Genomic DNA, 27,326 nt, shown 5'->3' on the forward strand with positions numbered 1-27,326 from the left:
TGCATGTTTGATTGCTGTTGCGTGAACTGGTCAGTTGTTTTTTTGTCCTTTTTTTTTTAACAAAATGGGATGTTATAAGCTTTAGTGATTTGTTTTTTGCGATTTAGACACCCTTTACTGTGGTCGTAGATGCTTCAGTCTGTTGAAAGGTGTCCCGTTGTGTCATATCGCTAGCTTAAAACAGGGTACCTCTGTTATAGGAAAAGTGAAACTAGCATATCTGAAATCATACCCTATCAGCAGGATGGAGCTGAAACATAACACCAGTTCTCTCTTTTTCTCCTTACACCAAACCCAGTGTTACACTGCAAGCGGTCCTCAGATTAACAGAGTCTGAGATGTTTGACCGAAGGGAGGTGCTGAGAGTTAAGAGTGAAGTGTCTAGTCCTAGTTTTACTCCTGTGCCGTGACGGAGCGTACCATCCGTTTCATTGTCTTCAGTAATCCATTTCACTAATATGTCCCTGAGTGGTCTCACACAGACAGGGAGATGTGTGCTGTCTCCATTTTCCACGTGCCCTCACAGTGAATAAACCTGCTGACCAAACGTGCATTAGGCATAATATACTCATGAATGAATGGATAACTGTGTCATACAAGGATTTGTGTTACTTGTTAATGGTCCAAATGCACAGTCATTTTCATTAGAATGTATTAATCTGCATTGTACAGCCATCTGTATTGTATGTTGTCTATCATCTGTGATACCTTCAGTGCCCATTTCATCTTAGTTCTTTATCTGTGACATTGTACTTGTGAAACAGTGTTACTGACGAACTAAGCCACGATAAGAGGGTCATGTGTTTCTGACAGAGATCCACTTTCTCCCTTTCCTCCGTTAAAGAATGTGCCGTTAGGCACAGACTGTCATGAGGCAGTGGTGTCTGGGGACCCGTGGGTATCTTCAGAGCCATGATGCTCCAGATGTTATAAGCTGTGGAAAACACCACGCCCCCGGGAGGGGCTTAGCCAGGATTTTGTGGATAAATTCAATAACTAGACCAAAGCCAGAAAGTAGAGCAACCTTCTCTGCATGGTCACTGGCGCACCATTGGCATTAACGTAAGTAAACCGCTGTGCTATTTTATCTATAGGTCGCATGTATGTATATTGTCTATATATTTCTGTGTGTGTACAAACAGTACCAGTTGTGTAGTGGATTGGAATGAAATGGTAACAATTGAAATGTCAAATCGTATTTTAATATCTAATGTGAAATGAATGTGAACTAACCATTATAGTGGAAAAAACTTTATACAGTGGATGCCGGGGGTAAGTTTTCACCCTGGCCTCTTCTCTGTGGCTGCAGGATGCTCTCCACAGCGTCTGCAGTTCTGAGGGAGGAGCGGAAGACGGAGGTGGAGGAATCTGTCTCACAGGTCTCTTATCAGGGGAAGAATTTCCATTCGGCGGGAAAATGTGGCTGGAACCACTTTCACAAGCCCATCCTGGCCATCCTGGTGGGTGGGCTGCTCTTTGGTACAGGCACTGCCTTTTCCCTCATCTACTTCACCCAGGTGGGCAATGTGTCCTACCTGGTGGGTCCTGTGTGCCTTTCCATTGGACTGATGTTCCTGGTGACCGGATTGGTTTGGGTGCCCGTCATTAAACAGGAACTGGTGCATGCGGCGATGACTCAGATGAATTACGGGAGATCACCTTTGCCAGACCACGGCATCTGTGCACAGGCTTGTGTTACCATCTCGTGATGGGTTCAAATTAGGCATTTTGTGGAAATATACAGATGGGGAAAAAAATTACTCACTTTAAACTGCTTTTTTCCCCACAATAATGGTCCTGGTATTACTGTCCTGGAAGAAGTACAAAGAGAAAAGTATGTCCCATCTGTCTCGGCTGTAAAATGGAGAGATTTGTTTTTGTACTTTAAGCCTGTTGTTTTCACTGATGTTTCCACTGTTGTGGCTTACTTCAGTAGTAAATCCTAAAAAAACAGGATTAACATGGCTTCAAATGCTACCCATCAATGTGACCATCTGAATGCTGAATTAATTCCAAGGAGACCATTTCACTGTTCATCACAGAAAACTGTAAACCTGACCTCTCGTATCTGGGTCAGGGCTAAATAAAGCTGTCTGTAGCAGCCTGTTAGACAACATTATTCTAATTATCTTTTATGTGTCCTGCTTTTCTGTTCATGTGCGTTTGTGTGAGTTTTGAAGATATAGTAGACCAATCATTTTAAGTGTAGATAAAATTATATCAAAATACTGCAGTACTGAATAACCACAGTGAGGGGCAATTCCTTCCATGGAGGGCTATGTTTTCACGTCTCCACTCATGTCTTGCACACACATCTTTTTGGCCAGCACAGGGAAACCTACCAAAAAATATTGAGAAGCTTCCGCAACTGGCAAGACCGGCACAGGATCCAGACAGCATGACCAGTCAGTGAACGGGAAGCAGACGCTGCCTAGCCTACTAACACCAATCCACAACACACTTTCTCTCATTTGCACTGATGTTTTCATCCTTCAAATCTGGTCAGAGAGAGAACACAGGAGGACTTCATCCGAGCAGCATGTTCTGTAAATACGCACTGTTTTGGAAATAGTGGATCTGATCTGTGGTTCATGCTCTTTCAAAACTTTGCGCTACAATTACTATTCATTTTGTTTTTGTTTCGTCTTTTTTGTATTTTGTTGTAAGCTACTAAGCCACTTTTCTAGTTCAGTGAGCTCAATTCTCCTGATTTTTTGTAATGTCCAAGTAAGAGCTGAGTGACAATCCCCCTCCTTGGTCCGCCATCTAGAGGAAAACATTTGGTTTTACCATCTGTGATACTCTTAACAAGTTGAAACTTGACACAGTGACATTGTGTGACTAATGTATTATGAGAATTAAATGTTCTAAATGTCTTTCTTGCTTTTTTCCTCTTCTTTTTTGAAGTACTTTATTGGTCACACACACACACACACTAAAGCAGTGAAATGCAGCCTCTGCATTTAACCCATCCTATATACCAGCGAGCACACACACGTGCTAGAATCTAGGAGCACTGGGCAGCTGCAGGCACCCAGGGACCAGATCCAGGTCTTTTTGCCAGTGCCTCAGTTAAGGTCACTGACAGGAGTATTAATCCTAGCATACATGCCTTTGATAGTGGGGTGAGATCCACTTAAACAAATTCTACAAAGAAAGCACGAGAGACGGCCAGGATTCGAACCCCTTCTTTCTGTGAGGCAACAGCGCTTACCACTGGAAGTGAGCACATTTTAGTCATTCTCAAATGTCCAGACCTATACATTCTTCAACAGCTATCACACGCTGTTTATCCCTGCTCCATAGCAGCATTATGAATGTTGTGCTCTTATCAAAAGATTGATTCGACCAGTCTTTACTGGAAGGAAACACTGCATCATCTCGAAGATAATAGGTCATGAGACAAAATGCGGTAGTCAGACAATGAACGGGGTTTTGACTGAAACTGGGTATTTACACACAAGCCGTCCTCTGATCAGTGGACGTTAATCCGCTCGCTGGCATTGTCGCAGAGGTTCGATTTGTTCAAATTTTCTTGGAGTTAAGTGGAATCAAAGAGGCTTCACAAGAGTTTGCGTTCACACTAAAGAAGTCAGCGTCGTTTTAGTCATAATACCACGCAACTGAACTAGTTAAAAACAGCGAAAAAATGAGGTTAACGTTAATATTTCTCCCCACATGCTACGACCATACGTTTTTTGATGCGTTCCCAAACAGTCTGAGGGAACGCGTATAAAATCTTACTGGCCAATGGCTGTCTTTAAAAGGCGGTGTTGTCCTTACAAATTGGCCAATCGCGATTAGAAAGGAAGTGGTCCGCGAAGAAGTACAGACTTTCAGATGCAAAGCAACGGGAGGAATGCCATTGTCTACGTTGTAACTAGCAGAAAAGTTTTCGGGTATAGCTCATACTTATTTTGGATTATAAAAAAAAGTTTCTGCGCCACATGTTGGATTATTAGTAACCATCAGATCGCTGCGTATACAAGATTTCACTGTCTAGACTTTAAAATCAAACGTTTCAAAATAAGTGTAATTTTACGCAACCTGAGAAGGTACGTAGCGAGCTTATTTTCTTGCTTGCTAGCCAGTCTAAATGCTGATCATGTTACAATATAACTTAAGTCTTGGTAATCAAGGCATATAGAAGATGCTCAGTCTAAAGACTAGAAAGAGACGCGTAGGTGTAACAAACAACCAATATTATTTGGCAACCGACATCTAATTACAATCTTCCGTGAGTTCCAAGCTAGCTTCGCTAAAAGACCGTTAAAGGGAGAAGTCCCGATCGGTTGCTTATGAACAGTACAGGCACAGTTAGCTATGAGTACTTAATATGGCAGTGAGTTATGTACCAGGACACAAAGCAGAAGATGGGGGCATCTGTGAGTTTACCGGTCAGGCTAGATACTTTTGAGCCTCCGGTTTGATTTTACTGTGGAAAAAAAAAAATTCTTTAGCTGGCCAATTAAAAGCTCTACAGCGACATGTAGTCCCATGTCAGTCTTAACTAAGCTACGTAGCCAGTACTCCTAGCTTCATATTTTATGGCAAAATATTGTGTTGACTGTAGAAAAGTGTAGTTTGGCTGTCCACCCGGATATCCTTTTCAAAAACTGTTAATATTAGGCAATTCGCCATTGAACATTCATTAGCCCATTCCGCTGAGCTGCACAACCCTCTGAGACGTCATAGGGGAGACAAAATGCCCTCTATACCATTATTAGTTTGGATGTTACCTTATTAAGGTGGTCTGCTACGACGCCACTTGCCGATAGAACTAAAGCGTATGTTTTGTGATTAGCTTGCGGGACAAGGAATGACTCGACAAACCCACCATTATTGAAAGGGAAATCTACGCTTCGGGACAACTCGCTTAATCTTCACTAACCTGTGATATCTGTCTGTACTGTATGCTTATCAACGGTAGTTTTGCTCCTTTGATGGCAGTTGATCTCTAGAAAGTGCCGTTTCGCCCGCTGTTATGTCTGATAGTATACTGGTTCTTGTTTGGAGGGGTCCTTTGGCAATGGAGTGTCTTTAACTATCAGACGATTAGTAACTAGTCATGTTCGTTAACTCGGTCTGGGATGGCAACTTAAATTTTGTAGAACAATGCTGAAAATAGGTTTTTCTCTGAACAGAAATGAGTGAGTCTGAACCACTGTCGTTTGCGTCCGTTGAAGAGGAGCGGGACTACTGGAGGGAACTGTGTGCCAAGCACCAACAGAGGTACAGTTTGCTTTTAAGAGACGAAACGTCGTGATGCCATAGAACTACTCATGGCATTAAGTTATTGGGAGTGCAGTAATAGTTGGTAGATAAAAGGTATAGTGTATAGGTTGGTTTTTTGTATGTGGGCACTGGCCTCTTTCTGTTATGTAATGTTGTTGCACTCGTTCATTGGTCCGGCAGGGCGGAGGAGGCTCAGGAGGAGCTGCAGGAGTTCCAGCAGATGAGTCGGGACTATGAGGTGGAGCTTGAGACAGAACTTAAACAGTGCGAGACCCGGAATCGTGAACTCCTCACCGCAAACAATCGGTTACGCATGGAGCTGGAAAACTATAAGGTGCTGTACAACAGCATCCAGAGGTCTGGGACAGGGAGCATGGTGTCATCTGACAGGATAATGCTTTAGCAGAAGAATATGTAGTTCACATTCAGTGCTCACAGTCTTATTATGGAGAAGCATGTTTTGCTTCTGTAAACGACCTGGCTGCCACTACTGAATTTGAATGTAAGTTAATAGAAACTGAATAGGAGTTCAGAATTCACCAGATTTTATGCTTTTTACTAGTGAAGTTGGAGAAGTTGTGAATATAGATCTCTGTAAAGTCCAGCCATTGTGACAGTGTGCTAATGTGAGTGTGGGTCTGGAACAGAACACTGTCCCCCATTCACAGTGATCAACAGAGACTCAATTCAGGGACAAAGGAGCAGCTGACTCTTATTTTTGCCTGGGTGTCTGGAGGGAAGGACAGTTTGTGACTCTAATTATCATGCTAGAGGAAAATGTGTAGTACTACCAAATAGGTTAGTGCAAGTCCTGCTTCCTGATCACTGGGAATTAGTCAGTATGTCAGCTACTGGCACCTACAGTGAATGGACACCAGATGGGTACTGAATGTAGTTGGGCCCTCTTTAAACTGGATTTTACTGTTCCTTTCAGAGTTAATTTGAATGTCCTAATTTTCCTTTTTTTTTTTTTTTGGGTCTCCTCAGGAGAAATATGAAGCTCAGCACTCTGAAAGTCAAAGACAGATCTCCACCCTGGAGGGAGACCTGGTGGAGACCACGGCCATTAAAGACCAGCTGCAGAAGTACATCCGTGAGCTGGAGCAGACCAACGATGACCTGGAGAGAGCCAAACGGTGGGCACAGCTTCTAACTGATGCGTACATGCATCCTCACTGACCAACCGTCTGGAGCAGGTTCAGAACCCCCTGCACCTCTAAATCAACCAGAATCCTTCAGAACAGGACCTCTAGTGGTCAGACCCGTTAAACAGAGATGCGTCATGCAGTGTTCAGACATACTGGAGAATCAGATGTTCTTCAGTCTGAGTCCAGAGATTTGATCAGTCAGGCAGTTTTCTTGAACTTCTTAATTGTACAGTGCAGGTGAGCTCTTGACCAGGGGAGCCACGGCTTGTTTTTAGCTGACAGTGTCAGATCTGGGTGTGGTTATGTGTTATCTGTGACCAGGAGCTGTGAGCTTTGTGCTCTGAGGTGATGATTGGAGCATCATTGTGGAACTGTGCTGTTGTCTGCCTGTTTGGGACCCGTCTGTTCGCTCCTCTAGCCTCTCTCATGACTCAGCTGCTTTCTCTCAGAGGATCTCCCCTTAGCCAGTGTATTTTTAGTTCCTTACGCCAGTCTCCTTTAACGTAAACTCTACTGTGTGAGGTGCACACGAGGATGGCCTGCTCTAGAGCTGGTGCCCACGTCACAGATGATGAGCGTGTGCCCAAAAGGCACTGAAGTCATTCGTTTTGCCTATTCAAACAATTAACTGAAGACTAACTGGTCCCTCAATACCCATCTACTTGTTTTATATGCAAACTGCTGTCATGAAACTCACTGTCTGTAGGCGCTATCCATTTTCATGAACTGGGACATGTGTCTAACTGGTGTGTGTGTGTGTGTGTGTGTGTTTGTGGGTCTATATATAAATTTAATTTGGTTAACAAAAACATCTATTTTTAGAGCCATTTAACACCACATGCTGTGTTTTTTTTTTTCACATGCTTTGTGTTTTGTGTGTGTGTGTGTGTGTGTGTTTGCGGTTATGTATTTGTATGTGTGCGTGTGTGTGTTCTTACAGGGCCACCATTATGTCGTTGGAGGACTTTGAACAGAGGATGAATCATGTCATTGAGAGGAATGCCTTTTTGGAAAGTGAACTGGATGAGAAAGAGAATTTACTGGAATCTGTGCAGAGGCTTAAGGATGAGGCCAGAGGTGAGCCTTAGTTGTCCTGGGGGTAAAATGTTTAATTGTTAGTTTCGTGTTGTGTGGAGTTACGTGTTGTGTGGAGTAGCAGTACAAAGCCACTCCAGTGCATGTGCCGGACATGGTGTAATAGGTATAGAGATAAGATTCTCTGTGTGGTGTTTGCTTTAGCCGTGTCACTGACATGGCCTGAGTTGAAAGGCTTTGTTGTGTGAGAATATTTGACAGTGGATGTGTTGTTGTCTGTGCCTTTGTGACAGACCTGAGACAGGAACTGGCCGTACAGCAGAAACAAGAGCGTCGGCCGTCTCACAACCTCAACGAAGAGAAGGAGAAGACTGGAGGGACGCCATCTCGTTCCTCCTCCACCTCCTCTGCTGCTCCCTCCGTCCTACCCTCCCTTCTCACTACACCTCCAAGACCTCCAGGCTTTGGGACAGCTTTCAGCACCCCCCCAGCCTCCTATAGTAGAGGTGAGCGCTCAGTCTAGTCATTGTCTGTTTGGCGTTTGCCCTTCAATTCGCATTTAAAATCTGCACCTCTACTCTAACTATCTACTCCTCTCATGATCTTAGCTTTTTTAAAGTTTGTGTGTGCCAATTCCCTTTGGCCTGTCAGGAATGCTGCTTGGTCTCCCTGCAGGCAAACAGTGTTCTGTACAGACTCATCAAAGAGTGTTTTTTTTTTTCCTCTTTAATTGTTTTTTCTTTTGCCTAGGTGATGTGCTCAGTGCAACTCCACTCACCACGTCTGCACGGATATCTGCACTTAACATCGTTGGGGAACTGCTGAGGAAAGTGGGGGTAGGTCCTTTTGGGGGAAAAGAAAAAAAGCAGAAGAACTTGTCTTCATATTCCCTTGTGATGTCTGTGTGTGGTGCATGTTCTCTGGTTGCAGGAGGAGACTGTATTTACCAGCACTGATAGCACTTCTTTTTTTCTTTAATTTTGCCATCATGTGATCCGTGTAGTAACAGAGCTGTGATTGTAACTGTGTTCACTGCCTGGCCCACAGGACGTGTGTGATTTGGTTTTTGTTTCTTTCTTTCTGTTTTTCTTTTCTTTTTTTAATTCCTATGTCTGTTTCAGAACCTGGAGTCCAAACTGGCATCGTGTCGGGAATTGCACATTCACGAGAAGACGCCAAGTCGAGCTGGCCTTACGTCAGGCCAGGGAACGCCAGCTGCCCAGCGCGACGGCTCAGAAAACTCCTCCACCACCAACGGCGTCTATGACAAGGGGTTAGAGATTTTCCCCGTTCTTTTCAAATCTCTACGGAGGAGCTCATCCCAAACAGAACATTAGTACTCAGGAGGCTACTTTGTGGCGTTCCTTTTTTGGTTTTATAAGTATGTTTGAATGTTTTCCATCTTTTTGTCTGTCACAGGATGGTGAAACGGTTGGATTTTGGGCCTGGACCAAAGATTCTTCTGTGAGCGGCGCATTGACCTTTAAAGAGAGCTTCACCTTTAATGAGGCTGGTTCACTCATCTTCACTCTGCAATAAACTCACACTCTTCAAGTCCCAACCCCCCCCCCCCGGTTCACTCATCTTCACTGTGCAATAAACTCACACTCTTCAAGTCCCACCCCCCTGCCCCCCCGGCTGCATTCAGCCCACTCTCTCCGTGGGTGGTGTTTCTGTCCAGGTGAAGAAGTGACACTCGGCAGGTTGGTAATATGACCCGATGTGGTCGGTTCTCTGGTTTCTACAGAACGAATCCCATCCTTAAGCGCCACGCCCTGTGTGTGAGGGGCTGAGACCACACCCCCGTCATCTCGTCCGCCCGTCCGTCTTTTCACAGCCCTGTTTTCTTTAGACTGTTGCTCTCTGTAGTGGTCTCACTTTAAGGCCTGTGGCTATGTCCATGTTATTGTCTGCTTGTCTGATCAAAGTTAAATTTAACAGAGTATGACATCACTGGAGTCAACATGGTTCAGACTAACTCGTTTTTCCTTTTTTGTTTTGTTGTTTTGTTTTTTTTGTTTGTTTGTTTGTTTGTTTGTTTTTTAAGCGAGAAGGTCACGTGAAGATGAGAGATGTGACGACTGTGAAGCGTTGTCAGTAACTGTAGACTAGGTATGGAAGATATGGAGGAACATGAAATGTACAGCACTGGACTACTGCACCTCTTAACGATGATGCAGCAAATGGAGATTGTGTTGAGGTTCTGATAGGGTTTAGTTGAGGTCGCTGTTGGCTGCACTGAGAACCTCAGTAAATGAAGCTATGGTTTATGAGGCTTCTTGAGACAAGCTTTGTTTTGTTTTTTTCACTGTCCTTTTAGGATTTTCTTACTAACAGTTGGAACGGGACTTTTATTGTTTAAGACTAGCGTTGAGGATGATGGTACCGTAGAGTTTGTTTACCATTGTTTCTAGACATGTTTAGTGTTTTTTTGTTTTTTTTTTTTGCCTTGCTGCCTTATTAGGTACAGATGTAGGTCACCTACAGTATTGTAATTGTAGCCTGTGTGTGTTTGAGGACCTGTAGCACTGGTCTTTTACAGGACTCTCACTGGCAGGGCCTGATAATGCACATGTTGATGTGGGTCGTCACTGTGCTCTGAACAGACATGCAGTGCCTTAGCTTGTTTGGAGTTAAATCTCGACGAGACCTGTCGGGATACATGCCGGTCCTGACAGGAAACCGTACTGCTGTCCTGGCTTTTTCTTCTCCAGCGCTTTGTCAGGGATGTAACTGATAAGAAAAAGGAATGAATTGAGTAATCTCTTCGCCTCCACTCCGCTGGCTTTGTTTTAAATCCCAGTGCTCAAGGATCCGCCTTAAAGCACATTTCTGTCCAAAAGCTACTCGCAGCCCTGAATAAACAGGGTGTTTAAGCAGCAGACGTCATCACAGAAATGGAGTGAGCGTGTGTTGTCTGCTGGGTCCACTGTACTCTAACTGACCAAGACCACCCAACAGAGAGATGTCCAGTTCTAGGCCTGTTCATTCTGTCAGTTTATAAGAAATATATAAGTACTTCAGTGAAGGCTATATGTGTTTTATGTTAAAAATAGAAGTGTAAGACGGAACCAATGCTCTCTATTTTCTACTTTCCCCTAGAGATACTAATATAGGCATTGTATTAGATAGGAACACTTCATAATTATGGATGGAACTGAAGCAGATCTATCTCAGGGTTAACAGTAAGTCATGGTTACTGTTTGTTTGAACTTGTTTCTGTGGATTAGGCTGTTACAGAAAACATGTCAAAGCAGCCTTCATGATTGGGCTTTGTGTTGCTTCTTGTTGATTTGAATCTCTCTCTCTCTCTCTCTCTCTCTCTGTCTTTTTGCCTCTGCAACACAAAACAGGGTTTTCCTCCTTCAGCCTAAAGCCATTCTCTTGTTGTTTTGTTTTAAAAAATATGAACCATAAATGTTTTGCTTGTGTCAAGTGAGTTTTCCTGTTCTTTTTTCCCCTTGTCATGATCATTATTATTAGAGAATTAAGAACAAATACAACAATTCAAGGGTAAAACTAAAAATAGTTTTATTTGCAGGTGAAATGTCGAATTAGAAACTTAAGTGCATGTCTGTAAAATACCCCTTCGAAAGCAGTAAACCCAGGTCTATTTGAGTAAGTCAAAGTTGCTAATAAATTACACCATTAAAATTCCGTCTTTGACGCAGGAGTCATTGCTGAGTAATGTTTTTGAAAATTATTCTTAATAAACCTTAATAAATTGATCCTACCCTTAATAAACCATTAATAAACCCTGATTCTGTCATACCTGGAAATGGTCAAACCTACATTTACAGCTTCACACCCTAAATTTTCAACAACAGCGTATATCTGTAAACCACCCCATACTAATCAGATGTGAAATTACAGAAGAGAGTGAGATTATTCTAAGATTCCTAAAGAAGAAAAAAAAACCTTGAGTGAAGAAAGATCTATCCTTAGAGAAAATCAGTTGTGACATCATTAATGTAGCTGTGAGGCGAAGAAATTGTCAGTGTAAGCTAACATTCCGTTGACAGTTAAAAAGACACGTGCTGTAGGGTAAGACTTTCTTGCTTTAAACTTTCTTTATCGGGAACACGAAAACAGAGCAGCATTTTCCTATTGGTCATCCTCCATCCCATTGATTGGTTCCTCCTGAGACTCCTCCAGATCAGGGAGGTGTGTGGGGGGAGGTCCATCCTCCTCCAAAACTCCTGCAGGCTCAATCACGCTTTTCCGCCCCCCTATGACTCCCACAACACGCCGCGAGGAGCTGCCGAGAGACGAGTCATTTCTCCGCCTGTCACACGGGGAGAGACCAGAGGAGAAGAGGAGTCACTCATGGTTTGTTAGTCAGGGAGTCGAGAGCAGATGAAATCACCATTACATACCCAGACACACTTAGCGCTTTGTGAACAGTGATTTCCATAACTGACCAACAGAGGGAGCAAGAGTAAAGCATATTGGAAGACAGAGTGGGTAAATTTCCCCTACTGTGTCAGTACAGTTAGCGTGACAGTGACGCAGTAGTGAAACCGACAGTGAGTTATTGCATAACGGGACGGGAGTGAGATGAGTGCGTTACATACATTAGAGAAATGGGTCACTGCCGAACAACCTGAGTTTGCTCTTGAGTGAGGAAACCTCTCTGTTCAGGGCGTCGTTGGCCTCGGAGGCCTCGTCCAGTTCTCTCTGCAGTTTGCGTCGGGCGGCGGCGGCGCGCTGCGACTCTTCCTCCGTCTCCTCCACCTGCCTCTTCAGCTGCTTCACCCGCACGTTGGCTTTCTCAGCCTGTAGTAAGGACACAGCCAATCATCACTAGCCTTCCCAGCGTGGATCAACCAATCAACCATGTTTAAAACATGGCATCAGTACCTCAAGCAGCTAAACGTTTTGAAGATTCATCAGCATTTAATGGGGTTGGCATTATTCTGGCTTTCAAAGGCAGTTGCTTAGTGTTTGAAAATTCATTGCAAAATATCCTCAAGGTAAGTCCAATATAAATCATATAATGTTGTTGCATATGTGCATGTGTTTACACATGTACTGAGCATCATAACCAGCGTATGAGTACAACACACACACTGGATTATGTGTGCCAAGTATACATTTTAAAATAAAAACATCATTTTAAAATAAAACGGTTTGAATAAAATGTCGTATTTTTATATTCTCTTCCGTTTTAATGCAAATGAGTAAAAACAAGATAATTACATAAAAAATGAGAGTTTGTAGCACACTGTGTTGAAGTTCCATACTGTGAGTACCTGATCTTTGTACTGCAGTGCCTGCTTTCTCTCGTCCTCCATCTGTATGGTCAAATCCTTTATTTTTTTATCCCTCTGACGCATGGCTTTGGCAGTGGCTTGTCTCTCCCTGCCCCAAAAAACAACACCAACAAAAAAAGCGGGTGTTAGGAGAGATGTTCCATACAGAGATGAGACTCTATGAGCCTGAGTGTGTCTGTGACTGTATGGGAATCTGTGTCTGTGTTTACTACTGTTCTGACAGCAGATTAAGGACTGAGTGGGATTAACCAGCAGTTAATTCTGATTTTCCCTCAACCAAATACAAACATCTGTGCTCTCAGACTATCTGCTTTTAGATCTTTACCTGCTCTCCTGCTCCAGGTGATCCTCCAGCTGACGTACTTTAGCTTCCAGGGCAGTGATGGAGGCCTTGAACTTTGACCTGACCTGACTCTCCATTTCCTGTAGCTTAGTTTTCATGTCCCTGTTCTGCCTCTCCATCTGCTGCCGGGCACTTTCGCTCCTTTGAGAGTTAGAACGCTCTGTCTGCAGCTCACTGGTTAGCTGATCCACCTTAATCATGTCAAGAAAGACAATTTTTTTCCCCAGCAATTCTTGCTGTTACTTCAATTAGTGAAAAAGAAAATCGGGGGGGGGGGGCGGACAGTGACTGTTGATGTACCTGTTGGATACTCCTCCTCAGCCTGTCATTAAGCGTCTCCACGTTGCTCTGTTCCTCCTCCAGTTCCTCCTCCAGCTGCTGGACTTTAGCCTCCAGGCGTCGTCTTTCTTCAGACATCGGTGATCTGCATGAACACAGGTCATAAGATAAAACTCTGCAAGGCAACACAGAAAGCTGCACATCGCACTAATACATGAACCAAGTTTCAAATGTCAAGTTTCAAGTTTATTTAGAGCCCAATATCACTGTTTACAGTCTCAAAGGGTTTTACAGGCCACAACAGTCAAAATCAAAACAGGATGGCACCCCCTGACTTAATCCTCATAAGTCTGACACTCACTTCCCGGGCAAGTTGCTTGACAACTCTTCGGACATCTCGTCTCTCTCCGTTTCTGCCTGCTTGCGAGCTCTCTCCGCTGCAGCCACTTCCTAACATAACATACACAAATGGGCACGAGTCATGAGTGATGATATTGAATTACAACGAAGGGGCCAGATTATGGCCTTTCATATCATGCTGTCTAGGTTCATCAATATGTTGATCTATATTTGTACCTCCTGCAGATGCATGATATCAGCCTCCATTGCTCTTGCCCTCCTTTCAGTTTCCCTGGCACTGGACACCACTTCCCCGTGCACCACACGCACGTCCTCCAGCTCCCTCTGAATGTCCTTCACCTGACCCTGTTTCAGAGGGAATCAGTCATCACAGAAGAGTGTGAGAGAGTGTATGGACACGTGAAAGTGAGGTGACCAACTGCGGGGTCCTGTTCTCTGACCTGAGTCTTGCGCAGTTGTTTAACAGCCTCGTCTCTGGCCCTGGTGGTGGTCTCGATTTGGTCCTCAAGATCCTTCACTTCTCCTTCCAGTTTCTTCTTGGCGACAGTCATCAAGGTTCTCTGCCTGCGCTCGTCTTCTAGCTCCGTCTCAAGGTCACGCATCTGCCTGAGGAGCTGCCGCCTCTTCTCTTCTCCATGCTCATCCCTCACCTGAAGTTCTCTTTCAAACTGGGTTTTCAGGGCCTGCATGTTGACCTCCAGATGGAGCTTGGCATCTTCCGCTGTCTGCAGCTCATCCTCCAGCTCCTCTAACTGAACCCTCATCTCCTCCACCACAGCCTCCAGCATGCGCTTTGCTTTCTCAAGATCATGCACCTAGCAGAGAAGTTGTATTCATCATAACCAGTGGGAAAAGGATACCATAAGAGCCACTGAAAGTGTTTTTAAGCTAACAACAGAACAAACTCACGTCCTTTCCAAAGTCACCCTTAGAGCTGACCAGATCCTCCATCTCTATGCGCAATACTTTGTTGGCACGCTCTAACTCTTGCAGAGATTCCTGGGTCTCCTCCAGGGCTCTGGCCAGGGCTAGACCCTTAGTCTCCTTCTCTCTTGCCTCAGCTTCCGCACGATCACGCTCCTCAGCGTACTTACTGGAGATATTTTTCTCCTCAGTAAGCATCTGTTGTAATCACAGGAGCATTCACAGATTAAAAGCACAGATACAGTAGGGGCAGAACTCATTTTACTTCATATGATTGGATGCGTTTACGCGGAACAAAATTTTGAAGGTAAACTGATATAAAGCTTCAGGTCTTTATCGCTACTGTTACGGTAACCGTGACAAACGAGAGCCAACCTGGTCAAATTTCCTCTGCTTCTTCTCCAGGTTTGAAACTAATTGCCTTTGGCTGTCCAAGTCCACCAGCAGATCCTCCAGCTCAAGCTGTAGCCGATTCTTACTCTTCTCCAGCTTGTCATAGGCCCCAGTCTTCTCCTCAAACTCTGTGCTGGCCGCCTCCAGATCTCTCTGCAGCCTTTTCTTACTTTCCTCAAGTAGTTCAATGTTGTTAGAAAACTCATCCAGTTTCTTCTTCGCATCTGACAACTAACATACAGTACAAAGTCATCATTGCGGGCACAGTACACTACTGCAGATAATCCTGATTGGTTTTCATCGTATTCATTGGAATGACATTACAGATGTCGTGAGTCTGTTGTTGATTGTAACAGTTTGCTGACCTGCATGTTCAGGCTGGACACATGTCTCTCCACGTTCCTCTTTGCCTCTGTCTCTTCCTCCAACTGCTCCAAGAGGCTATTCCGATCATCCTCCATCTGACGAAGCCGCGTTGAAAAGTTCAACTTCTGACGGGTCTCCTCACTAAGTAGCTCCTGAGGCAAGAAAAGAGGAAAGACGAAAATCAGTCTCATAACAGGAGTCCCACCAGGAAACTCCAGTATAAACGTTTTGACTCAACAGCACATGGCATGTGGAAATTAGTGGTGCAGGGAGCACCTGTGCGTCTTGAAGCTGAGAACTGAGACTGTTGATGTCTTTGCTCTGTTTGATAATCTTGCCTTCTGCCTCATTCAGGAGGCCAGTCGCACTGTCCAGTTCCATCTGTCAGTAAATTATGAGAGGCAAACTGTTGAGTATTCATAAATTTACCCAAAACCTTGCGGTGAAGTGAGACAATATGAGATCAAATAATCTCAGAATTCTAGAAAATGTTTTATTTATTTAATTTAAGTTGAGCATGTGAGTTTCTGCTTCCAAAATTTAAAACATCTCCCACGTCCCAGTGATGCCAAATACTCACGGTCAGTTTTGAGATCCGTTCTCCAAGCTCTGCTCTTTGCCTCTCACTCTCATCATAACGGGACTGCAGGTCAGACAGCTGGCTCTCCACCTTCTTCCTTTTATGCTCCACATCCTGCTTAGCATTTCCAAGGGAGTGCAACTCTGCGCTCAGATCAGCTGCTTCTTTCTCTAGGGCTTGCTTTGCCTTCTCTAGGCTAGCTTTGGCCTGGGTGTCAAGAGAGGAAACTTCTCATCACTAATACACAGAAATTGAAAAAGAGTCTGGAACATTATATCAGTGTCTTCAAAACGATTGGCTTCTTTTGAGGATTTTATCCTCTTTCAGTTAGATATCGTTGCATGCTGGGTTTCTGGCGAGACATTAATAGGGTTGATAGTGGGCAGTGGCCCGTACCCGTTTGGACTGCTCCAGCTGCTCACTCAGCTCCTCCACAGCCCGTGTGTGTTTCTGTCTCACGTCCTGCATTTGGGCCTCGTGTCGTCGAACATCTTCCTCTATCGCTCTCTTCAGCATCGCCACTTCCTGCTCTCTTTTAGCTCTTTGAAATATTACCGAACATTGTGTTGATCTGACTGAATATCAGCAAGTTTTAAAGTAATGGACAGGATAAAAAAGCACTTCCAATTACTTTATAATACAATGGCGTTTCTGATACGCTGTGCATTTATTAAACAGTGTGAGCGTGATCTTTACCGAAGCTCCTGCTGAGCTGCTGTGGTATCCAGGGTGTCCTCCAGTTCAGATCTCAGGGCTTCCAGCTCCTCTCCAAGGTCCCTCTTGGCTTTCTCCATCTTGGCATGGACATCACGCTCAGCCTCAAGCTCGTCCTGAAGTTCGGAGATCAGCCCTTCCAGTTCACGGGACTTTTTCAGGGCGTGGTTCTTCTGACCTGACTCCTCTTCCAGACTGCCAAAGATATAGGGATGTTAACCACCCCGTCAGCGCGCACATCACAGAGAACAGCCTTAAAACACTCACTAATAGTTGCATGAGCCGGCTTTTAGCCAGAACGCTTTCTGTGGGGCAACCAGTGATGTGAGTATCACTTACTTCTGTGGCTGTAACAGTGTGTGAAAGTCGGAACAGCTTTTTTTTTAATATATTATTGATATCTTAACCAACCTTCTTTGAAAATGTGTATAAATGACAGGCCTCTACTGTAGGAGTTTGAAACAGTACCGTGCTAAAAGAGAATGTATCTCCTCCTCCTTCGCAGCCGTCTGTGCCTTGAACTCTTCTGTCTGGGCCTGTAGTTCTGCTATCTGCTCTTGGAGGTCATTTAATTCAGCTTCCAGTTTGCGCTTGGCTTTTTCCAGGTCCTGACGACCTTTCTCCTCTTTCTTCAGACGAACTGCACAAACACAATGAACCAGTGCTCATCACCAAGTCATTTTATTTCATAAATGCTAAGAATGTGCATCATCTGAAACAAACAAACAAACGAAAACCCCAAACTGAATGCTGATTACAAACCCTCAAGATCAGATATCATGGATTCGTGCTTGTTCTTGAGTTTGGTGAGATTCTTGGATTTTTCCTCTTCTTCGGTGAGATTGGAACTGATCTCGGCGATTCTCTCCTCCAGCAGCTGCTTCTCCTGAGGAGGCGAAGAGTAGGATTTACCAGGCTGCAGTGAAAAAATACACTACCCAGACTTTTTCATTGTGATTACTAAATCTTGTTTTAAATTAAGCCCCACCTTCAACAGCTTGTTATTTTGGTCCTTCATGACCAGAAAATCGTCCTCGAGCTTCTTGATCTTTCCTTCTGTGGAGCCCTTCTCCAGCTGTAATTTCTGTCTGGCATCTTCCCCTTCTGCCAGCTGCGCTTCCATATCCTACATGATAAAACAAGATAAAACACAATCATCTGAACTCTACAGCTGCATATGTGGTCAGGGTTTGTGTAGAAATGAAAGATCATACACTAATTACAATTGCTAACCAACAGTATTTAAAGTGAGGTCACAAGGTGAGACATAGCGTATCCTCACCCGCACATCAGTAGAAAGACTTACCTGGAGCTGCTGCTGCATGTCCTTCTTCTCCTGCTGAAGGGCCTGACTGCGCTCCTCCTCTTCCTCCAGACGAGCCTCCATGTCACGCAAAACCTCCTCCAGCTCCTGCTTCTTGGTCTCCAGACGTATCCTTATTTCTTCTGCCTCCACATAGAGCTCTGTCTCTGTCTGCAACTTCTCCTGCAGCTGGTTCCTCTCCTCTAGCAGCTTCACATCAAAACCACAACAACAAATGTGTCTGGGGCTACATGAAGAATATTACCAGCCGAGAGATAAACTGTTCTTAACTGACTCACTTGGTACATGAATGAATGAATGAATGGTACCTGTGCCACTGCCATACCTTTTCATGTTGCTGAGTAATCTCTTTTAACTCCGCTTGAGCCTTTTGCGCCATGTCCTTTGCTTTCTTAAGCTCCTCCTCCTTTTGGGTCATCTCTTCCTCTTGTCGTGTCACTTGAAGCAATGGTTTGACCTAAGAGTAAAATACAAAAGGTAATTCACTTTACTTTTCATCCTCTTCAGGTCTGATTTGTGAAATACATAACGATTTACGATTGGAAAGTTCCACAAATGTTTTTATTTTAGATTATATTATTTTTGTTTCATGCATCAGATGCTTACTTTGGTAAAAAGCCTCCACCATTGCCAGTTCTTCAGTTTGAGGTAGGCAGCACAGTTCCTCTGAAGCACTTTCATGGCAGTTAACTGCTGCTGTCTCTTGCTGAAGGCCCTGTGAGGTGGAATTTTTCAGCACTTTGGTAGGATGTCAGGTTTTTTAGATAACATTGGATACACAATCATCTACACTTGTTTTGTAAATTCTACTGGGTCGAATTATAGCCGCAATACATCACACATTGTATACATTGCTATATGAGTGGGGTTGAAGAATGCACAGCCAGACAGGACTGCGCTACCATACTAGGGATTTCTTCAGAAAAGAGGGTGCTCACTTTCTGCCAAGGAAGCCACGGGCTCGGGCCTGGAAGGCGATGATGACCACAGTGAGTTTGAGATCACGCTCCTCCTCAAGCTGAGCAAGCACTCCAGTGCGGAAAAACATCTTACTTTGGCCAATACGGTACAAGTTAGGGTCCAGGTCAAGATGCTTTACCTGTGATCACAGAAAACAAAAGGAAATAATCACAAGGGGCCTCTAGATGAGACACTGGAATAGTGGCTTAGTTAAATCTGATCTGATCATTAGTGGGTTCTATTGAATATGATGTACACTCACCATGAGGGTGCATGCCTGCTTTCCATCCATGAAACCCTTGGGAATAGCACTGGCAGCTAGGATCTCATAGCTAAAAAAACAAATCAACATAACAAGCAAACAAACAAACAGACAAAAAAAGCAGAAAGAGGGCAAAACATCTAGTCAGCCCCAAGCATCATTTGTATCAAATACAACAAAACAGACTTGTGATTGTGCGTATTCAAAAGAAGGCCACGAGGGGTCTTGCTCACCGTTGACGGAACTCGTGGAAGACGATACGATTGGGGAAACCCTGTCGGCAGATGCGGATACCTTCTAGCACTCCGTTACAGCGCAGCTGCTCCAGCACCAAGTTAGCATCCATCTTCCCTGCCTTAAAACAGATGTTACCGCAAGACAAGGTGTGAATCGAACACTTATATTACACGGCTCTCCAGATACAACGTGCACAGGGTTACATCTAGCCTGATTTTGTACTCCTGTGACCAAATGTGAATCTGGTTTAGCTTACCCTTTTCTCGTGGTTTGGAATGATGCAGCGCACAAAATTAGGCTGGGTGTTGTGAAGTGTTGTCATCAGTTTTCCCAAGGACTCCTTGTACAGCTGTCCCACTGTGCGGAACATGCCTTTCTTGGATTTGGAGGAACTGGGCATGGAGCTGTCTGACTTGGCCATCTTAGCCATGGTCTCCAGCCCTACCACACGATCCACTGGGAAAACAGATAAAAGACAGATCTGTCTGGTGCAGTGACTCTTTCAAAGATGTTTTCATTTTTTTTAAGATGAAGTCCAAGTCCAAGAAGAAACTGCCCAGGCTGATAAACAGATGGACCTGACAATTCTCTCTATAGGCTGACCAAAAGACATGTGACCAGAGGAATTCAAAGTGAATAGAAATGACTGCCTCAGAATGTTTCACAACATTAGAGACTCACCTTCCTTCCACAGGTCTTGCACAAATGGGCTGGAAGAGTTACCCAACAATGCTGTCACGTTGTCATTAAGTGGGTCCATGTTCTTTGTCAGCCAAGAAAAGGCATTGTATTCCACCTGCATACAATCATATAAACATATTTCACTCAAATGTGTCCATGCAACAGTCCAACAGTTCATGTCACAGTGTGACATGCCAAACAGAAAACAAATGTGATTTTATGATACCAACCTTCCCAGCGTAGTGTTGTACAGAGAACATGGTTTTCTCCTTCATTTGCTTAGGTTTGGAGAACTTGCAGTGGTTTCCATGAGTGTTTGTGAGTTTTTCCACGAAGGTGACGTCTGTGGCTTTGGGGAACCAGCATTCCTCATCCAGCAGGGCCAGGATACCAGGAGGATTATTCTACAGGATGTGGATGTAGAGACATGTTACAATAAACCATCCCCTCAGAGCTTCGCCTCTACTGTGGGTTCAAAATGCCCAACAGAGACGGTAAAGTACGCATGTTATTTCCAGACATAACCACACATGAATATTGTATATTGATTAGTGTACTTGTCCGGTTTGAAATCTTCATTAATTCCCTCAAAAGCAGACACACACGACTGACATTACATAGGTGTGCAGACTAACCGGTCTCTCAATGAGGTCGATACAGGGTTGAAGGTCCAAGCCAAAATCAATGAAGTTCCACTCGATGCCCTCTCTCTTATACTCCTCTTGCTCCAGAACGAACATGGTGTGGTTAAAGAGCTGCTGAAGTTTCTCATTGGTGTAGTTGATACACAGTTGCTCAAAGGAGTTATCCTACAGGACAAACGGCATGAGAAGACCCTAAGCTATGTTCACTACACTCTCATTTTCCGCACAACCTTTTGGGCCTGATGTAGGTAGCTTCTGCTGACCTGTTTGGCCATAATTATGTGCGGCCAATACTTGGCATGGTGACACATAGAGTTTTATTTCAATCTCACCTCAAAAATTTCAAAGCCAGCAATGTCTAAGATGCCCAGGAAAGAGGCTGCTTGGCGAATGGACTTGTCCAAAGTCTTATTTACACGTGCCAGGATCCAGCGGAACAGACGGTTGTACATGGCTTTGGCCAGAGCCTCAATGGCAAAATCAGCCTACTTAACAGGAATATCAGAGCGTCAGCAGAGATTTAGGTTTACTGTTTACGAATTGTTTAGCCAACGCATCGTAAAATAAGCTGCAGTCAGATTTTCTGTGTAATGTCCCATTATGGAAACTGCACCTGCTCTTTTGTCTGAGCTTTCTGGACCACCTCTCGGCCCACTTTGATCCGAGGTGTGAGGATGGCTCGGGTGAAGTCCGTCAGGTTTATGCCCTGTAGATGACATACCTTCTGGGCAGCTGTTGTCAGAAACACACAAGCATCAAGCAGTAAATAGAATTACCGCCACGGTAAACTTAAAGGCAATGGTAGTGCTGAGGTTAAACTGGGATGTCTGTGTTTACCTGTGGTATCTGGCATGCTGGCTTGCTCCTGGTTTCTCTCCTTCTTGAACTCAATGTTCCCCAGTTGCAGCACAGTGGACACTACCTTCAGCATACCTTATAATTCCAAAAAAAAACCCCACTGAGAATGTGCAGATACAGGGGAACATAGTGACAAAACACAGCTGACAAATTACGCCATGACCTACCCGTCCTCTCCTCCTCAGTGAAGCCCATGACCTGCATAGCCTCCAAAGTCTCCTCGAAGAGCTCATTATCCTGCTGGCCTGGGATCTGAACGTGCCCCGCCACTAGGAAACGATAGTTATTGAAATCCTCCAGCAGGAGCTCCTCTGTAAAAAAAAAAAAACAAAAAACAAGATGTATGGGTGATGCCTGCCTACTCACATTATCTCTGTTCCACAGATAATTAACTCTGGGCTCTTCCCATGTCTTTTTTATATATCGATGAAGACGTGCTTTTCCACATTCCACACTGTCTTCTGTCTCTCCATTTTAAAAGGTTCACTCACATTCTTTGATCCTCCATGGTAAATGACCTACAGATTTTGTTTCTCTGGATAGTCACTCTGAGCTCTGCTAAAATGGTTGTGCACCATACCAGAAAGTCCCCAGGAGAAACCTAATCCTCACCGCGCAGTTTATCTTTGGCTCCAGCGACCATGTAGTAAAAGATATGAAATGACCTCTCAGTCTTGGCCTGACGAATGCATCTGGACTTCTCCAGCAGGTCTGAAGACACGATCAGAGACTTAAGGAGAAATCTTTGAATCCAGGCCCATAATACCTGACCAACACCGACCATTACCCACTGGGTCTCTTGGTTTGCACTGTGTCTCCACACTTAGGTCCAGTGTAGAGACATAGTGCATGCTCACAGTGTTAGGTAAATTAAGTCAAAAAGGAGAGAGATTGTAATGACTGGTGCGCATATGCATAACTCACAGCTAATGACATGAAAATCACTGAGCGTAACCCATGTGGACAGTTTTACAAAGATGTGACGTAAATGTACTGTCATTTGCCTTATAAGGATACAAGTTTCAATATTAGCTCCAACAATGTAGCCTGCCATGTCAAAGTTGATTTTGATGAATTTACCCTGAGGAAAAAGAAAATTTACACATTACATGACAATATTTTAACGGAGTCCCGAACCATGACGCAAAAGAAGGAAGCAAAAAGAAATGTGCTACTTACAAATCGTGAAGAATTGTCATTTTTGATGGTCTTTGCATTTCCAAAGGCCTCCAGAATGGGGTTGGCCTGCAGAAGTTGCTTTTCTAATTCTCCCTAATGGACCAGAACATCAGATGTTAAAAATCAGTACACAATGGGTCTACATAATGACTACGAAGTCACAGTGAAAGAGGCTGTACAATTTCTGAAGCAAATCTTGTGCATGCTTTATTCAACACCCACACAGGGGATATGAAGCAATTCAAGCTGTGAAAAGCAACAAACACACAATCTAGTCCGTGATGGTCAATTAGGAATAAAATGCTTGGACCAAAGAACACAGCTGAATAACTGAAAGCTAGAGGGGATGACTATTCGGGATTCCTCTGTCTGTGACATGCTCCAGCAACTCTGCATGCAGCCTGATAATTGGGTAAAGAGAATCACACGTTTCTCATACTCACGAAAGCAAGTTGCGATCCTTGCTGCTGGGGACAAAAAGTTACTCTGTCAAAATGCAACACACTGAGACATTGACCGACGAAACTTCAGTTTCAGTTCCTAAAACATAGCTGCAAGCATTAGCATTTTTATTAACTGAAAAAAAAAAGAAGTTTATCCCTTGATGACAACTCCAATGTTTTAGTGCCTTTTTTTGATAAACACAAATGAACCCACCACACACCCCTGCAGAACAGAGAGCGCAACGCTCACACAGCAAGATAAAGAGCAGTAGAAACCAAAGGGCCTGCCACCATTTTTAGTCTCTGTTATCGGTGCACAAAAGTCGGCCAAGTCCATGTTAGCACACAGTACCTTATTTAGTCCTGAGACGCTGGAATCCTGTTATGTGAAAATAACGATGAAATTCGAGTTCAAATGCTTAACTGGTTTCATTTTCATATGGGAACATAAGCAGTATACTGTTTGCACCTAGCTGTGCACTGTGTGCAATGAGCTGTGTGAATGTGAGACTCACTGAACTGGCCTCTTTCTTTCCTTTGTGTGATGATGCGACCATCGCGAGGTACTGAATGACCTTCTTAGTGTTTTCGGTCTTCCCGGCTCCAGACTCCCCTCTAGAGTTTGAGAAACGAGAGTATGTTGTCGAGAGGTGAGAGGTCGGAGCGCTCGAAAACTTTTACAGGGCAATGGGGATAAATGCTTCAATTTACATGTGGGAAATGGAAGGGCCTGCATTTTTAAAGTGACAAATAAAATGCTATCTATTTAAATGTGGTCATGTGTGTATGTCCTGGTTTTAAACAAATAAAGAATGAAAGAGATGCTTTGTAGCTGCTATGATGTTTGGTCAGTCAAATTGCTGATAAGTCAAACACTGACCAGGCACTTCTTGCAAATCAACATGCTGATCAAGTGGTAACTGTGTCAAAACATTCAATAGAAAGAGTATCTTGTCGCACTGCTTAAAAAAAAAGAGAGAGAGAATATGACTGAGAGCAGCAAGCTAAGTGGGCAAAGTCTCAGCCGTGTAACCAGAATTTTCCGTAACATTCCAAAAGGGATGTGCACGGTCCAATAAAAATTTGGGAGAAGTCACAGAGGTGTGTGTTTTCAACTCACGTGCAGAGAACAGACTGGTCCTCACGCTCTGTAGAGAAACACAAAGAGAAGTTTCAGGTTTGGACTGGAAGCACAGGGTCAGGTCTGGTGACACACGAATCGTCAGAGCAAAGAAGCCGAAACAGATTAACAGAGTGGACGGGCAGGCCAAACATGAACTTTGGAGCGATTATCCTTCAAGGCTCAGCATTTCAAATGAGACCTATTCTAAACTGAGCTCAGGGTTAGACTCAGTTCAGCTCTTTTTCCAAAACTATCTGTGAAATAAACTAACTTCTTGGACAAATATGGGAACAGCTCCATGCATGGCTATTCAAACATGTACTGAGAGAGATAGAGAGAGAGAGACAAACAGACAGACAGACTTCTGAGGCCTAAAAATGGCCTCTGGTTAAACCATATTAACCACAGTAAAGCGATTGGGACCTGAACATGAACTGCATTACTTTAATTTCACTCTCTACTTGACCGGCCAAAAACAAAAGACTGAAGACCGTCATTTCAATCTTGCTTTCCCTCTCTGTGGTGTTTAACATTGAAGAATAAGGAGGATGGGACTATCACCTTGCATCATGTTCCTGTAGGCATTGTCAGTGACGGAGTATATGTGGGGAGGCACCTCGTGGCGTTTCTTCCCTTTGTACATCTCGATAATCTTCTCCGAGTAGATTGGAAGCATTTTATAGGGATTCACCACCACACAGAACAACCCCGAGTACGTCTGACAGAGGAAACACAAATTCAGTTTTACAGCTGGGATGACAATGAATATGGTCATGTCAAGTGGTAAACTACAATTTCAACAAGCAAATACCCCCATCTTTACACAACATTACCAACACTGAGTAAAACCTACTATACTACAACTGAATTCATGTTTTAGTGAAAACTTTCATAGATTTCACAGACATTAGACTGATGGTTTCCACTAATATAGAGAAGGCTTATACTGATAACATGCATGCATGGCCCCAGACATGCAGTTATAATCTTACTTTGGTTCAAGCGCTTCGTTACTTGACAGTGCATCTGGGGTTTTTTTTCCATCGTTTTTTTGTTTGTTTTGTTTTGTTTTTTTTTGTTTTGTTACTCTGAACACATTCGAGTGGGAAACACACTTACGTAAATCAGTCCTGAGAAATATCTGTCCCTCAGGTTGTGGAGCACAGAGGCCTCATTCAGGTAAGTGAGAGCGGCCATGTCCTCCACCTTGCTGAATTTGGGTGGGTTCATCTTCTGGATCTCATCTTTATTGACTGTTACTTTCCTCCCGTTGTCCAGCTCAACCACCAGCTCGTTGCCTGTCTCCTCTTTGATGCTGCCTGCCTCGAACCCATCCCTCTCCGAGGGCACCCACACCATTTTTTTGGCTGACCAGTCTGCTTGGGCTATCCCACTGTCTTTATAGTCGTTATCAAGGAAAAGGAAGCTGCTACCATCATCACCTTCAGACTTCTTAGACATCTTGGCTTCTGTCCTCTGAAATAAACCAAAACGCATGTTCCTTTTCAGGTCCAACAACAGTTATCAGTTACTGTGCACTGTGCATGAAAAGTATTCATATACATTACCGTGATATTACAGGATGAGATATTTAGATCAATATTTAGGGATATTAATCAATACTGAGTCATATGACAGACTTGTTGTAATAATGTTGGCAAATGTGCTATTAGCTATTCTGGATAGTTGCACTATGCTTAGGGGATACTGCTCAACAGAGTGAAACTATTGTAATGAATAGTCACTTTGTCTGAATGCGCTAACAGCTTCTGCCTATGATTTATCACCCCCATTAATCTCAAGCAAATAGCTGGCATCATATATTGCCATTTCCTTGCATCACTAATTCATAGTGCTGTGATGCACATTCCATAAACAGAAATGTTCTGGTCAGATAGCCAACATATGGAAAACTTAGGAATGTTTGATCTGTTTATCAGATAACTGTAACTGAGTCAGTACTGGGCTATAGTCAACTGAGTGTGTATGGACACAAATGTGTGGTTATATCTAATATTTCTAATACATTTCTAATGACTAATTGATTATAACACGAGAAAGAGCAGCAATGGTCTAAAAAAAAGAATACCAAGAAATGAATATGCTAAAACTTATTGTAAAATATTGCAGTTAAACCTCTTTGCTGATCTGTTGACCTTGTTTTAAATTAAGTGAATAACGGTATTTCTCTGAAAAACCTTTCTCATGGAGAGGTAATGAAAACAAACTAATAAAAATCATAACATAGATCAGAGGTCACACACCAAAGCACAAGAAAAGGAAGAAAAAATGACATTTTGGACAACAGAGCCATGGAAAGAGAAGGACTTCAGGGCATCATTCAAGTGTCATGGCATTAACACATTCCAGACCCAAAGAAGTCATAGATGTCTAACATGAAAAGAGTATAACTGGTTAACTTACACCCATTCAAACTGGAAGAATACCCCACACATCAACTTAAGTTGACCTAACTGAGCTGATCACTTTGAACTACTTCACAGCACGTGTGACCTGGTGACAGAGAGTTACAGTACTCACGTTTCTGATGACCTGTCCTGAGGATGCTGCTGTCTGAAGTATTCTAGTAATGTGTGTGCTGTAGTCCACAGTTCAACACACCTCAGGCAATCTTTGTCTATCTCGAGTGCTGATTAGAGAATTTAAATTGACCTTCTCCTTTTGTGGGTGGAGTCAATCACTCCGATCCACCTACTATTTCCATAGTAACATACACCTCAGACTTCATGGTTAGTAGATGACAACTCTTACCATATTAGGATGGACATGAAGCTACACATTTGCCGGTCAGGATCTCCTTCATTAATGAAAATAAATCACGCAAATAAATTAAAAACGTGTTGTTTTTTTTATTTCACAAATTGATCAGCGTTGTTCTTATTTGATAGCAATGTAATGGTATATGGTACGTGATAGCACCTTTTATGAAATATAAAATAGGTAT

General features: G+C 43.5%; 2 protein-coding genes across 2 annotated transcripts; one reads left to right on the forward strand and one right to left on the reverse strand.

Moving 5' to 3' along the window:
• Positions 1–5,146: 5,146 nt before the first annotated feature.
• Positions 5,147–8,900, forward strand: nde1 (nudE neurodevelopment protein 1). The gene is made up of 8 exons (XM_030789847.1): positions 5,147–5,232; positions 5,416–5,569; positions 6,223–6,371; positions 7,324–7,460; positions 7,712–7,924; positions 8,169–8,254; positions 8,540–8,691; positions 8,838–8,900. Exons 1-8 carry the CDS (start codon positions 5,147–5,149, stop codon positions 8,884–8,886), a joined length of 1,026 nt encoding a protein of 341 aa, XP_030645707.1. The 3' UTR covers positions 8,887–8,900.
• Positions 8,901–10,995: 2,095 nt separating this feature from the next.
• On the reverse strand, positions 10,996–26,974 carry myh11b (myosin, heavy chain 11b, smooth muscle). Its single transcript, XM_030789845.1, has 42 exons — positions 26,903–26,974; positions 25,481–25,837; positions 24,923–25,079; positions 24,359–24,386; positions 23,754–23,853; positions 23,591–23,617; positions 23,239–23,262; positions 22,796–22,888; positions 22,634–22,697; positions 22,229–22,327; positions 21,784–21,927; positions 21,596–21,691; positions 21,372–21,490; positions 21,091–21,243; positions 20,750–20,923; positions 20,345–20,518; positions 20,115–20,229; positions 19,690–19,889; positions 19,430–19,551; positions 19,197–19,266; positions 18,913–19,073; positions 18,581–18,689; positions 18,300–18,431; positions 17,957–18,163; positions 17,639–17,776; positions 17,413–17,536; positions 17,119–17,290; positions 16,633–16,845; positions 16,333–16,477; positions 15,937–16,143; positions 15,633–15,737; positions 15,356–15,508; positions 14,973–15,221; positions 14,583–14,795; positions 14,114–14,488; positions 13,890–14,018; positions 13,675–13,763; positions 13,335–13,458; positions 13,017–13,225; positions 12,671–12,779; positions 12,022–12,194; positions 10,996–11,703 (listed from the first exon to the last, which is right to left on the reverse strand). Exons 2-42 carry the CDS (start codon positions 25,820–25,822, stop codon positions 11,523–11,525), a joined length of 6,018 nt encoding a protein of 2,005 aa, XP_030645705.1. The 5' UTR covers positions 25,823–25,837; positions 26,903–26,974; the 3' UTR covers positions 10,996–11,522.
• Positions 26,975–27,326: the final 352 nt, after the last annotated feature.

This window comes from Chanos chanos, chromosome 13 (assembly GCF_902362185.1).
Source record: "Chanos chanos chromosome 13, fChaCha1.1, whole genome shotgun sequence".
In the NCBI taxonomy this organism is placed as follows: domain Eukaryota; kingdom Metazoa; phylum Chordata; class Actinopteri; order Gonorynchiformes; family Chanidae; genus Chanos; species Chanos chanos.

Excerpts from the sequence above, each read along its gene's own strand:
- nde1 (XM_030789847.1), top strand. The coding sequence starts at position 5,147 with ATGAGTGAGTCTGAACCACTGTCGTTTGCGTCCGTTGAAGAGGAGCGG. Across the intron at positions 7,461-7,711 it reads GCTTAAGGATGAGGCCAGAG|ACCTGAGACAGGAACTGGCC; the intron begins GTGAGCCTTAGT and ends CCTTTGTGACAG. Across the intron at positions 7,925-8,168 it reads CCCAGCCTCCTATAGTAGAG|GTGATGTGCTCAGTGCAACT; the intron begins GTGAGCGCTCAG and ends TCTTTTGCCTAG.
- myh11b (XM_030789845.1), bottom strand. The coding sequence starts at position 25,822 with ATGTCTAAGAAGTCTGAAGGTGATGATGGTAGCAGCTTCCTTTTCCTT. Across the intron at positions 20,519-20,749 it reads TCGACCTCATTGAGAGACCG|AATAATCCTCCTGGTATCCT; the intron begins GTTAGTCTGCAC and ends CACATCCTGTAG. Across the intron at positions 18,432-18,580 it reads GGTGGAGGCTTTTTACCAAA|GTCAAACCATTGCTTCAAGT; the intron begins GTAAGCATCTGA and ends TTTTACTCTTAG.